At 56.0% G+C, this 13,116-nt stretch overlaps 1 protein-coding gene across 3 annotated transcripts in view; it reads left to right on the plus strand.

Moving 5' to 3' along the window:
• Positions 1-241: 241 nt before the first annotated feature.
• MYO1C (myosin IC) overlaps positions 242-13,116 on the plus strand; it is a 29,716-nt gene continuing 16,841 nt past the window's right edge. Inside the window, exon 1 of one of the 3 annotated variants that reach the window (XM_029082045.2) lies at positions 242-449. In XM_029082045.2, the coding sequence (XP_028937878.1) occupies positions 375-449 (75 nt within the window). In that variant the 5' untranslated portion in view covers positions 242-374. Of the gene's footprint in view, positions 450-3,282; positions 3,394-12,801; positions 12,886-13,116 lie in introns of those variants that run through there. The other 2 variants (XM_029082047.2, XM_029082046.1) reach the window with 2 other exon arrangements.

Raw genomic sequence — 13,116 nt, forward strand, 5'->3', positions numbered from 1 at the left:
GAGGTCGATGTTGGTGGGGAGGGATCGGAGGGTGGGGTTGAGGTCAAGGGCCTGGGACACCAGGCATTTCCTGAGCTTCTTTTGGCCTCCCTTTCCTGCCCTGCGTCTCCTGCCCGCACCTGGGGCCAACTGTCTGGCTGCATCCCGAGGAACTGGACTCAGCAGTGTCCCCTGGGGCCAGAGTTGAACACAGACCAACTGACCGTCTGCGAGCGAGCGGAGCCATAAATTCCCAGGTCCGGCAGCGGCCGGGGCACACGGGCTGTGGATCCTGAGATTCTCGTGCCTCCCGCCTTGGAGAAGGAGGAGGGGACCACGGCTGCCCCTGCGGTGGGCATTGTGGGGGTGCAGGCCTCACCTCTGGCGGGACTAGGATGGCGCTACAAGTGGAGCTGATTCCCACGGGAGAAATCATCCGTGTCGTCCACCCCCATGGACCCAGCAAGACTGTAAGGGCAGGGGTCCGGCCTCTGGAGGGGGAACTGGCTCCTGGCAGCGGGGGAGGCACCATGACCCCAGTGAGGGGCCGGAGGGGCCTGGGGAGGGCATGGGGGTGAAGGGAGGGAACTGCCAAACTGGGGGAGGAGGTGTTTGGGCATGCTGCCCACGGCGGGGCCCCTGAGTGGGCATGGGCTGTGACCAGGAGGAGGCTGGCCTGGGGGATGGCGAGGGGTCCTTGACATGATGGAGCTGGACTGGAGGGGCTGGGGGTGGTGGTGGAGTAGTGGAGAGGAGAATGGAGCCAGGTGTCCTGTCTGCCGACTGAGGGAGGGATCAAACAAGTCGTGGGGCTTGAGGGGGAGGGTGAAAAAGGGCAGGTGGGGAAGGAAATCAAGAAGGAGGAGTTCAGGGGTGTCCCCCAGAAAGGGGCAGGTGAGGGTGCGAATCCCCCAAGAAACTAAACGGGACTGTGGCTACAGTGTGTACGAGGGAAAGTACTGTATTGGGTTTGTGCATGTCAGGGAGTGTGTCTCTGTTATACATGTCTGTTTATGGAATTTATAGAGCACTTACCGCATACAGACCAACGTACTAAACGCTTGGGAGAGTATAATACAACAGAGTTGGTAGATACATTCCCTTGCCCACAAGGTGCTTACAACTTAGAGGGATATTTGTGTTACGGTAGGGATTTTTCTTATGGTATCTGTTAAGCATTTACTACATGCCAGGCACTGTGCCAAGGGCTGGGGTAGGTACAAGATAATCAGGGTGGACATAGTCTCTGTTCCACTTGGGGTTCACAGTCTTTATCCCCATTTTACCGGTGAAGTAACTGAGGCACAGAGAAGTGAAGTGATTTGCCCAAGGTTACCCGCAGACAAGTGGTGGGCTATTTGTGAGAGAAAATATGTGTAAGTAAAAAAACCAAACAAACAAGATTAGGGATATTTGTGAGAGAGAGAAAGAGAGTATGTGTGTGCATAAGTAAAAAAAAACAAGATTAGGGATATCTGTGAGGGAGAGTGTGTGTATGTGTTTAAGAAAAAAACAAGATTAGGATATTTGTGAGTGTGTGTGTATGTAAGTAAAAAAACCACCAAGATTAGGGATATTTGTGAGAAAGTGTGTATGTGTGTAAGTAAAAAAAAAAGATTAAGGATATTTGTGAGAAAGAAAGTGAGAGAAGAAGTCTGTGTGTATAAGTAAAAAGAAAGCAAGAATAGGGATATTTGTGAGAGAGAAAGAGTGTGTGTATGTGTGTAAGTAAAAAAAGAAGATAGGGATATTTGTAAGAGAGAAAGTGAGAGAAGAAGTATGTGTATAAGTAAAAAGAAAGCAAGATTAGGGATATTTGTGAGAGAGAAAGAGTGTGTGTGTATGTGTGTAAGTAAAAAATAAGATTAGGGATATCTGTAAGAGAGAAAGTGAGAGAAGTATGTGTGTATAAGTAAAAAGAAAGCAAGATGAGGGATATTTGTGAGAGAGTGTGTGTATTTGTGTAAGTAAAAAAAAAAATGACTAGGGATATTTGAGAGAGAGAAAGAAAGTGAGAGAAGTGTGTGTATAAGTAAAAAGAAAGCAAGAATAGGGATATTTATCAGAGAGAAAGAGAGTGTGTGTATATGTGTGAGTATAGAGAAGCAGCGTGGCTCAGTGGAAAGAGCACGGGCTTGGGAGTCAGGTCATGGGTTAGAATGCCGGCTCTACAACTTGTCAGCTGTGTGACTTTGGACAAGTCACTTAACTTCTCTGTGCCTCAGTGGCCTCATCTGTAAAATGGGGATTAACTGTGAGCCTCACGTGTGACCACCTGATGACCCTTTATCTACCCCAGCGCTTAGAACAGTGCTCTACACATAGTAAGTGCTTAACAAATACCAACATTATTATTATTAAGTAAAAGAAAAAAACAAGACTAGGGTTATTTGTGAGAGAGAAAGAGTGTGTGTATATGTGTAAGTAAAAAAAGCCAAGACTAGGGATATTTGTGAGAATGTGTGTGTGTGTGTGTTATGTGTAAGTAAAAAAAAAAAAACAGGACTAGGGATATTTGTGAGAGCGAAAGAGTGTGTGTATGTGTGTAAGTAAAAAAAAATATATATTAGGAATATTTGTGAAAAAGAAAGAAAGTGAGAGAAGTGTGTGAGCAGAAGTTAAAAGAAAGCAAGAATAGGGATATTGATGAGAGAGAAAGAGAGTGTGTGTATGTGTGTAAGTAAAAAAAAAAAAAGATTAGGGATTTTTGTGAGAGAATGTGTGTGTATAAGTAAAAAAAATAAGATTAGGGATATTTGTGAAAGAGAAAGAGAGAGAAGTGTGTGTATAAGGGAAAAGAAAACAGGAATAGGGATATTTGAGAGAAAGAGAGTGTGTGTGTGTAAGTAGAAAAAAGATTAGGGATATTTGTGAGAGAATGTGTGTGTATAAGTAAAAAAAAAAAAAAGCAAGATCAGGGATATTTGAGAGTGTGTGTCTATATATTATATATGTGTGTGTGTGTGTGTGTGTAAGTAAAAAGCAAACCAGAAGACAAGCGTGTGGGGTTCTGATGCTGGGGCGGCGGGGCTTACGGCGGCTGCGCGGGGCCGGGCCCCATCGGGGGGAGGGGGCGGGGCCTGCGCGCGCGTCCCCGCGCCCGTGCGCGTGTCTGCCTGCGGGGGAGCGCGCCCTCCAGCCCAAGAGGGGGTGAATGAGCGCGCGCCCGCGTCCGCCCGCCCGCGCGCGCCCCCGTGTGTGTGTGGCCGCGCCTCCCGGGGAGCGGGCGGGGATGAGGCGCGGCGGCGGCGGCGGCGGCGGCAGGAGGAGGAGGGGGCGGCGGCGGTGCCGGTGCCGGCTCCGGCTCCCGGCGGGCTCGGACCGTCCGGGCCGCTGACGCTCCTCCGGGCGCCCGGCCTCCCAGCGCTCAGCGGAGGACGCAGACCCTCGCACCCAGAGACGGACCGACAGCCGGTGGGTACCGCGCCCACCCGGCGGGAACGGCTCGGCCCGGGCACGGGGCGCGGAGGGGCTCGGCCGAGCGAAGGGGACCCTCCCCCTGGCACCCCCTCCCCAGCATCTGTGACCCCCCCGGGACAGACCCCCGTGGGCAGGGCACCCTTCCCCACCCATTCTGCCAACCCCCACGTGAAGTCCGAATGCCCCCCCCCGGCCCTTCCCCCACCTTCACTTGGGAGCCCCCCCCTATTTTGCAGCACCGACCCCTCCGCCTCCAACAGTGACCATGGTCCAGATCTAGGGAGGGGAGTGCCCGAGGCCAGAGGGCAGTTACTGTGTTTCCATTCTCACCCGGGGCTGACCACGGGCCGGGCCTCAGGAGGTGGCCCGGCCTATTGGCCCCGTGCCAACCTGCGGCCGGTCCGAGCCCCCCACGGCCACCACTGCCGTGGGGGGGGGGGGCTTAGGCCTCCCCCACTCTCCAAGGTCACTGCGGGTTGGGGTCACCGCCGGTCGGTGCCCACGGGTCACGCCCCGAGTGCCCCCCGCCTCACGGGCTTGGCACCCCTCACTCCATCCCAGTGGGTCAGGGAGGGGACCCTGGGGGGAGTCGAGATTCCAGCCTGGGAGGGGGCAGGGGATGGGATGAGGTCCAAGACGGGGACTGATCCATCACCGAGCGGGACGGATCCGTCACCGGCCGGGACGGATCCGTCACCGACCGGGACAGATCCGTCACCGGCCTTCCCCACCCGATGGAGAATTCCACTTGGCATCTCACCCTTGGAAAGGCAGGGCCATGCGGAGGGTGTGGGAACTCAGGTCCTACTCGCGTTGGGGTGAGGTGGCTCAGACGGGACCGGCTCGGTCAGACATAAGGGAAACGTCACACTTGGGGGGAAGTCAGTGTGGCCTAGTGGAACCGAAAGCCAGGAAAGTTGGGGCTGCCGGCTGACCTTGGGAAAGATACTTAAGCCCTCTGAACCTTAGTTACCTCAACTGTAACTTGGAGAAAATAATACCCGCATCCCCCCTGCTTCCAGGGAAGGCAAACGACCTAACCGACGTGAACCTGCTTTGGGAAATAAAAGTGCTGTGCACGTTCAAGTTATTATTTTTTTATTAGCTGTAAATCCCGCAGCTGTAAAATGGAGACTAAGACCTGTTCTCCCTCCTACGTAGACGGTGAGTCCCGGGTGGGAGAGGGTCTGTGTCCGACCTGATGAACTTGTATCCAGTCCAGCGCTTAGAATAGTGTTTGATGCATAGTAAGCGCTAAACAAATACTATAATGTTTAGGGCGAAAAGACAGTAGAGCAAGCAGAGAAGCCAAACACCGGCAGAGGCCTGGAACACCGGAGCAGATGGCATTTTTTAGGTTGGTGAATTTAGACCTAGTCATGTAACTTTCCTCCTGGGGAACAGGAGGAATTCAGCCCTCTTTTTTGTTCTCTTTTAATGGTATTTGTTAAGTGTTTACTATGTGCCAGACACTGTTCTTAACTCTGGGGAAGATACGAGTTAATCAAGTAGGACACAGTTGATGTCCCACCACGGCCCACGGTCCTAATCCCCACTTTACGAATGAGGTAACTGAGGCACAGTGAAGTGACTTGCCCAAGGTCCCACAGCAGACAAGTGGCAGAGCGGGGATTAGAAGCCAGGTCCTTCCTACTCCCGGGCCCGTGCTCTATCCGTTAGGCCACACTGCTGCTCTTCAGGACCAGCCCCCTCTCCCAGCCTGGGGTAAGAGCCGTGGTTGAGGCTCACGACTGGCAAAACCAGTGTTAGAAGAGACGTGACCAATCAATCAGTTGTATATATGGAGCGCTTTCTATATGCACAGCACTGTACAACAGCTGGTAGATATGCTTCCTCCCCACAAAAGAGCTTACAGCGTAGAGGGGATTAGAAAGGAGTGCCCCGGGGTGTGTCATGGGCACAAAACTACCTAGGCATCAATCAACAAATTAATGGGATTTATTGAGCGCTTATTGTGTGGAGAGCACTGTACTAAGCACTTGGGGGAGTACAGTACAATGGAGTTGGTTGGTATACCCAAGCCTTGCTCTCAAGGAGTTTACAAACTAGTGGATCTAGGCGTGGTCTGGCCCTGCTGGAGGGGAGTGAGGGCCAAAGTGCAGAGCGGGGCTCGGGGGGAGGGTGGTGAGCAGATCAGGGCAGGGCTGGACAGTCCCCACTGCCGACGGACACAGTGAGGCCAGAAGTGCGGAGGGCAGGAGGGAGAGGCTGTAGGCCAGGGCTAGTGCTGGCTTAGTATGGGACGCTTGAGGGCGAGGTGGGTGATGGGGAAAGGAGGAGGCAGAGCTCCACTTCTTATCTAGATTGGCGATCCCAGGCTCATTTAGTAGAGGGGGAAAAATAGTATTTATTAGGTGCCTGTTATTATTCTGGTACTTATGTGCCAAGCCCTGTTCTAAGTCCTCGGGTAAGTACAAAGTAATCAGGTTGGACACAGCCCCGTCCCACATGGGGCTCACCGTCTTAATCCCCATTTTAGAGGTGAGGTAACAGGCACGGAGAAGTGGAGTGACTTGCCCAGGGTCACACAGCAGACATGTGGTGGAGCCGGGATTAGAACCCAGGTCCTTCTGACTCCCAGGCCCCATCCGTTAAACCACGCTGTTCTGCCAGTTGTGCAAAGCACTGGGAAAGAGATGTGCACGTTGGAGATGTAGATACAGTCCCTGGCCCCCAAGGGGCCCCCATTCTAAGAATAAGTTTGGGAGGGGTGTTGGCAACAGACACCTAATAGATGAAATAATAATAGTAATTATAATAGTGATGTCTGTTGAGCATCTGTGTGCCAAGCACTGTGCTAAGTGCAGGGGTCGGGCAGTACAATTAGATCAGACCCAGTGCCTGTCTCACATGGAGCTCACAGTCTAAGCGGGAGGGAGACCAGGTAATGAATCCCCGTTTTTCAGAGGAGGGAGCTGAGGCTCAGTTAAAATGATTTGCCCTAGGTCACAGAGAAAGCCAGTGGTAGTCAGGATTAGTAATAATGATGATGGTATTTGTTAAACGCTTACTGTGTACTAAGCACTATTCTAAGAGCTGGGGTAGATACAAGGTAATCGGGCTGTACTCCGTGGGGCTCACAGTCTTAATCCCCACTTTACAGATGAGGTAACTGAGTCACAGGGAAGTCAACTGACTTGCCCAAAGTCACACAGCTGATATGTGGCGGAGCTGGGATTAGAACCCACGACCCCTGACTCCCAAACCCGGGTTCTTTCCACTAAGCCACGCTGCTTCTGTCAGGCCTCTTCAACACCCTTCCCTCTCCCCCCAGTGCTTTGTGGTAGATGGCAGAGGGTCTTTCGTAAAGGTATATAAACCTCGTTTCTTAACAACAGTGTTTGGCACATAGTAAATGCTTAACAAATACCATAATAATAATAGTTGTTATTGCCATGTTATTGTTATATTAATGTCTGTCGCCGCCTCTAGACTGTAAACTCCTTGTGGGCAGAAACGTGTCTACCAACTCTTTTATTGTGCTCTCCCAAGCACTTAGTCCAGTGATCTGCGCACAGTAAGCACTCAGTAAATACCACTGATTTCACCCACCCACCCAGAAATAGCCCCAGGAGGGCTGGGTTGTGCCCTAGAGGCCATAGCACAGGGCTCAGAGTCAGGGAACCTGGGTTCTAATCCCGGCTCCACCACTTGCCTGCTGTGTGGCTTTGGACAAGTCACTTAACTTTTCTGTGTCTCTGTTTCCTCATCTGTAAAGTGGGGATTCAGTGCTTGTCCTGCTGCCTACTTAGACTGTGAGCCCCACCCGGAACAGGGAGTGTGTCTGATCCAATTATCTTATGTCTACTCCAGTGCTCAGTAAGTGCTTTGGCTCATAGTAAGCGCTTAACAAATACCATTTTTATTGTTATTATTTATTGTTATTACTATTATTATTATTACGGGCTGGAGGCAGTGACCCGCCTACCGGCAGTGGAGCCTCAGGTATCCCCCGGGCCCCACCTGGCCCGGATCTCCAGGGATCTGCGCTTGTTGACGGAGACCCCGATCCCCCGGGGCCCGGGGCCGGGTGTTCCCCGGCCTGGGTCGACCTGGGATTCGGCTGAGGTTCAGCCAGCTCAGAGTTTTCCCGGCTCCAAAGGGGGGTGAGGAAACAGAGATTTAGGTTTGCAATCCTGTTCTTCCCTCGCCCAGCACCTCCTGCTCCAACAGGAGGCCCCACCCCGCTCCCAACCCTGCCCTACATCACCTAGTCGTAGGAGCGACCGAGGCCTTGACCTCCCCTCCACCCGTTGGCCTGAGCCATGACCTCAGCCACCTCCCCATCCCTGTGCCTGTCCTGCCACCTCCCCCTCCCTGCCCCGCTCCTGCCATCTCCCTGCCCGCGCCACCGTTCCCATTTCCCCCGGGGACCTTACGCCCTCTCCCACCCTCAAATCCTTGGGGGCTTCTGTGGTCCAGCGGTGGAGTGTCCATTGGTCGGAAGGGGCCAGTGAGGAAGGGGCTGGGCTTTGTTCTCTGGGAGCGGGAGCAAGGCAGGAGTCCAGCTCTGAGGACTTAGTCCCTCCATGACGGAGTCCAGGCTTCCGCAGGCCCCGGGACGCTGACCCTGCTGGCCGGGCCACGCTTGTTTCTGTCTTGGGAGGAGCCGGAGGGAGAGGGACTTTGGGGACGGGAGGTGTGATAGTTTGGGGCTCGCCCGGGGGTTTCATGAGGTGATCTGATTGGCTGCCTTCCTGGAGGGGGGCGACGAGGGCAGGGATTAGTGGCCCCCACATCCCTGCACTGTCTCTTTATCCCAGAGTTCCAGCCCCTGCACCTCTCACCAGTAGTCCAGTCCTCATTCCTCTCCCCTGTGACCCAGCCCCTGCCCCTCTCCCCCAGTGCCCCAGCCCTAACTTGGTTGGGTTAATAACAATCATCATCATAAAAATAATAATAATAATTGTGGTATTTAAGCACTTGCTGTCTGCCAGGCACTCTACTAAGCCCTGGGGTGGATACAAGCAAATCAGGTTGGACACAGTCCCTATCCCACAAGGGGTTCCCAGTCATTCATTCATCCATTCAGTCGAATTTATTGAGCGCTTACAATATGCAGAGCACTGTACTAAGCGTTTGGAAAGTACAGTTCAGCAACAGAGAGAGACAATCCCTGCCCACAACAGGCTCACAGTCTCAATCCCCATTTTACAGATGAGGTAACTGAGGCCCTGAGAAGTAAAAAGACTTGTCCAAGGTCACGCAACAGACAAGTGGCAGAGCCGGGATCAGAACCCACAACCTTCTGCCTCCCAGGCCTGTGCTCTGTCTTCTACACCATGCTGCTTCTCTGTTACCCCAGCTTAGAACCGCTTCCGGTTATGCCTTCTTTGCCTCTGGCCCTTGGACAGACCACACTGCCCAGATGAAGTCTGCCTCCTTGGCCTCTTGGGGAGCTAGGCGGGGGTGCACTAATATGTTGGGGAGGGGCTCAGATTTGGGGGGTGGGGGTATTGTGGGGCACTAGTCAGTGAGGAATGACTGTGTTTGGGAGAGCGGGGAGGCATTGGGGGCAGTTGGAGGAGGAAGAGCCGAAGGGACCCCTCCCTGGGGTGTGTCTGCGGTGGGGCCTCCTCCCTCTCCCGTCTGTGAAACGTGCAGGGCTGTCACCGTCTGTCCAGGAATCCTGGGAATTTGGAGGGTCCCCCTCCCCTCTCCCGACAAAGCGTGGGATGACCCTCCCTCCTCTCCCCGGGCCGCCCCCGCCCAAGCTGGTGGATTCCCTTCATTCCATTTCGCTGACTCGACAGACGGGCCCAGGCAGGCATCTCCGGGAGAGTCGGGCTCTGGGACCTGGGGACCCGAGGACCCGGGGATCGTGGTGGAGGGAGGGGGTGTCCGGGGGGGCTGGGGCAGCTGAGGTGGATGGGCCGAGGCCTGGAAGACCGTGTCTGTGCTTATGGGAAGCAGTGTGTAGTACTGGCTGGAGCACGGGTCTGGGAGTCAGAAGGTTGTGGATTTTAATTCCGGCTCTACCACTTGTCTGCCGGGTGACCCTGGACAAGTCACTTGACTTCTCTGGACCTCAGATTCCTCATCTGTAAAATGGGGATTAAGACTGTGAGCCCCATGTGGGACAGGGACTGTCCAACCCAATTTGCTTGTATCCACCCCAGCGCTTCGTACAGTGCCTGGCACACAGTAAGCACTTAACAGGTACCAGAATTGTTTATTATTATTATTATTCTTTGAACAGGGGCTCCCTGGGGCCCCTGCAGCCCCTCTTCCCCAGTGACCTCTCACCTCTGAGAAGCTATGCAGCTTAGTGGCCAGAGCACAAGCCTGGGATTCAGAAGGACCCGGGTTCTAATACCGGCCCCTCTACGTATCTGCTGTGTGACCTTGCACAATTCACTGAACAACTCTGTGCTTCAGTTACCTCATCTGTAAAATGGGGATTAAGACTGTGAGCCTCAGGCAGGACATGGATTGTGTCCAACTCAATTAGATTGTATCTACCCCAGCACTTATTACAGTGTTCGGCACATTGCGCTCAACAAATACCATAAAAAAGCTCTCCAGCCCCCATCCTGCCTCCGCAATTTCTGTGCCCTGCCTCACTCCCTTTACCACCACCCTCCCCGTCTCCCCCATCCTCCCTAACTCTCCTTCCTCTACCCCCATCTTGCCCGTTTTCATTGCCATTTTTCCAGATGGGTTTCCCATCCCCCATCCCACTTCCTGCTCTTGCGCCCTTCTCCCCTTCCCATCTCTATTCCTTTTCTCCATACCCCTCTCTCCTTGTCTTTCCACACCACTGTCCCTTCCTCCTCCTCATCTCCCTGACCCATCCCCTTCTTGTCACTGCTGGCTCTGTCGGCCTTTCCCGTCTCTGTCCTCTCCCCTCGCCCCTGTGTCTCCCCCCTTCCTCGCCTCTCCATGTGTTATCGCCCTGCTGGCTCTTCCATAATTAATCAGGTCTATTCCGCCATTGTGGTCATTACCTGGGGTGGGGGGCCGGACTGGGGGTGAAAAGGGGGTGCAGATTCATTGCCCGCCCGGCCCCTGGTCCCACTGTTGCCCCGCCTTAGTCGGGAGCCCCCCATCCTAGTCGGGAGCCCCCCGCCTCAGGTCCGCTCTCCAGAGATCTCAGATTCTCACATCTATTAGACAGGGTTGGAGGGAGAGGAGGGATGGGCCCGGGTGTGATCAGCAGAAGAGGGGACGGTGAGCGGAGGCTGCCATGGGACCTTGAGTTGGGCGCCCCCCTTGAGTCTGAGGCTCTGTCACTCGGTTGATCAATCGTATTTATTGAGCACTTCCTGTGTGCAGAGCACTGTACTAAGTACTTGGCAGAATACAATGTAGCAGAGGCATTCCCTGTCGACAAAGAGATTGCTCCCCCAGCTGTGGCCTGGAGTGTATGTGTGTTGGGGGGTGGACGGGGCAGCTCCCGGGGCTGAACAAACAGTTCAAGTCCCTTGTGTGTGTGTGTGTGTCTGTGTGTGCACCTGAGTTTGCGTGCATGCGTGCTTGGGCTCCAACCCTCAGGGCAGTAGGGCCACGGCCAATGAGCCCCATTCCCTCGCCAGCCGGACTCCGGCTCTGGGGCTCTGGATGGGGCTCCAAGCCGCGGCTCACTTGCAGCCTCCCTGGGGAAAGGGTGGCCTCTCGGGCCCCACCGGCTGTCCCGATTGGATCTACCGGCTCTGTTGTATTTCTCAAGCACTTAGTACGGTGCTCGGCACTCAATAAATACCGCCGATTGACTGACTGCTGAGTTCCCACCTCTGTGTCTGACCACCTTCTTGCTTCTGTGCATATCCACCTCACCAGCTCCATGTGTGTCTGGGTACGTGATCCCCATCTCTGTGTGTACTTCCCACCTCCTTAGCCCTGTATGTGTCTATGCGAGCCCACCTCTGTGTGAACATCCCACCTCCTTGCGAGTTTGGGAGGGTGCCCATCTTCCCAGCACCATGGTGGGGGGCGGTGTATCTGTGTGTGTCCTGCCCAGCGCTGCATGTCTGTGTATTCACCTTCCCATCCCCAAGTGTATATGTGTGGATCTCACTTTCTCCCAACTCTGCCTTCCTCAGAGCTCCGCCCTCCCTCACCCACCACTCCTGTGTGACCCCCCCCCATCTCCCCTTCCCCACTGCCCTCCCTCTCCAAGGCCCAGGGCTGTTGTTGTTCTGAAGTTAATTAGCCATTTCTTCCTAATGAGGCTCCAGCAGCTGCTTTTCTCTTCCTTCTCCTAGGGGGAGGGGGGGGTGAGGGGGTGTCCAGTTCAGACCAGCTGGGTGGATGCCTGTGGGGGAGGGCCGGGCCCTCCCACCCCCTGCCTGCCCCTCCTGTCCAATCTGGGAAGAGCTGTGTCAGAGGAAGGTGGGCAAAGGGTAGTCCTCTAGGTGTGCGGGGAGAGACCCAGTTAAGGGTTCAGAGCAAGAGAAGAGACGGGGAGCCAAAGGGCGCTGGGCTGACCAGAAGGCCGGGTGTGCCCACATGGAGGCCGGAGAGGCAGGGCATGGTCCCAGGAGCCGGACGGAAGGAAGTTTGGCCGCAGTTTGGGAAAGACGTGGGACGGGGGAGGAAGGGGAGGCCGGAGGAGGCTGGTGAAGGGCCGGGCCCGAGGTCAGAGAGGAGCCCTATGGGGTCGTAGGGAGTCCAGGAGTTGGGGGATCGGGCCTATAACGGAGGGGTCACTTGGTCCCGCCCGTGTCCCGGTCTGGGGCCTGCCCTGCCGAAGGTCGGCCGTAGCCCGGCCTCCCTCTCTGGCCGCTCCTCCCGTATTTGGACATTTCTATTTTTAGCTTTTCCCGGGACCCAGCGGGTGAGGAGGGAGGGACTGAGGGACGGCCGGTGGAGGGGACGGAGGGACAGCGGGGGGACGGGGTCCAGCAGAGGAGAACCCGGCCCCCTCACTCCCGGCGGGATAACCGACCTCGGCCTTGTAGCCGGGGCCGGAAGTGGGTTACGTGCCCGTGTGGACACAGTTCCCGGGACCGGCCGCCCGCCGTGAGTCAGTGGCTCCCCTGGAAAACCTGAGTCAGGAGGGGGTGGGCCCCAGGCCACTGGAGCTCAGCCCCCCACCCCAGCACCCCTCCGCCCCGGCACCCCAGGCCCGGGCCCACTCCCCTCCGGCCCTTCCCCAAGCTCCAGGCACAGAGTGACCTGAATGGGGAGAGAGGGGGTGGTCCCCATCACCCCGAACCCCACTCCCAGCTCAGTCCTCTCTGTCCTGGGGGTGGGGGCCGAGCCCGGGGTCCACCCAGGGGACCCCCACCCCGGTGTCACCGTCTCACCGTTGGTCTCTGTGTCTCTGCCCCTCCTTGAGGGAGGGGAGGGTTGGGTGGGGGCTGGGGGGTGGGGGTGGGCCGGCCCCTCCCTCCTTCCCTCTTTCCCTCCCTCTTTTCCTCCCTCCCTCCCTCCCTCGCTGACGCCGAGGCCGTCGGTCCTTCCGTGCGGCGCAGCCGGTGCGGGGTGCGGGGTGCGAGGGCCAGGATGCGGTACCGAGCGGCGGTGAGCTGAGGCGGGGGTCCCGGAGGGGCGGGGGGCGGGGGTGGGGAGGGAGGTGGGCGCCGAGGAGCTCCCCGTCCCGCCTCCCCCATTCCCAAGGCCCGGCAGGAAGTGGGGCGGGGCGGGGCTGCAGGAATTTCGGTGGAAAAATGTCCCGGCGGAAAGTTGTGCGAGGAGGAGGGGGAGGGGAGAGGAGGGAAGGGGAGGCAGGGGGCTCGAGGCTGCCCCCCGAGG

Source organism: Ornithorhynchus anatinus, chromosome 17 (genome assembly GCF_004115215.2).
Source record: "Ornithorhynchus anatinus isolate Pmale09 chromosome 17, mOrnAna1.pri.v4, whole genome shotgun sequence".
NCBI classification, from domain to species: domain Eukaryota; kingdom Metazoa; phylum Chordata; class Mammalia; order Monotremata; family Ornithorhynchidae; genus Ornithorhynchus; species Ornithorhynchus anatinus.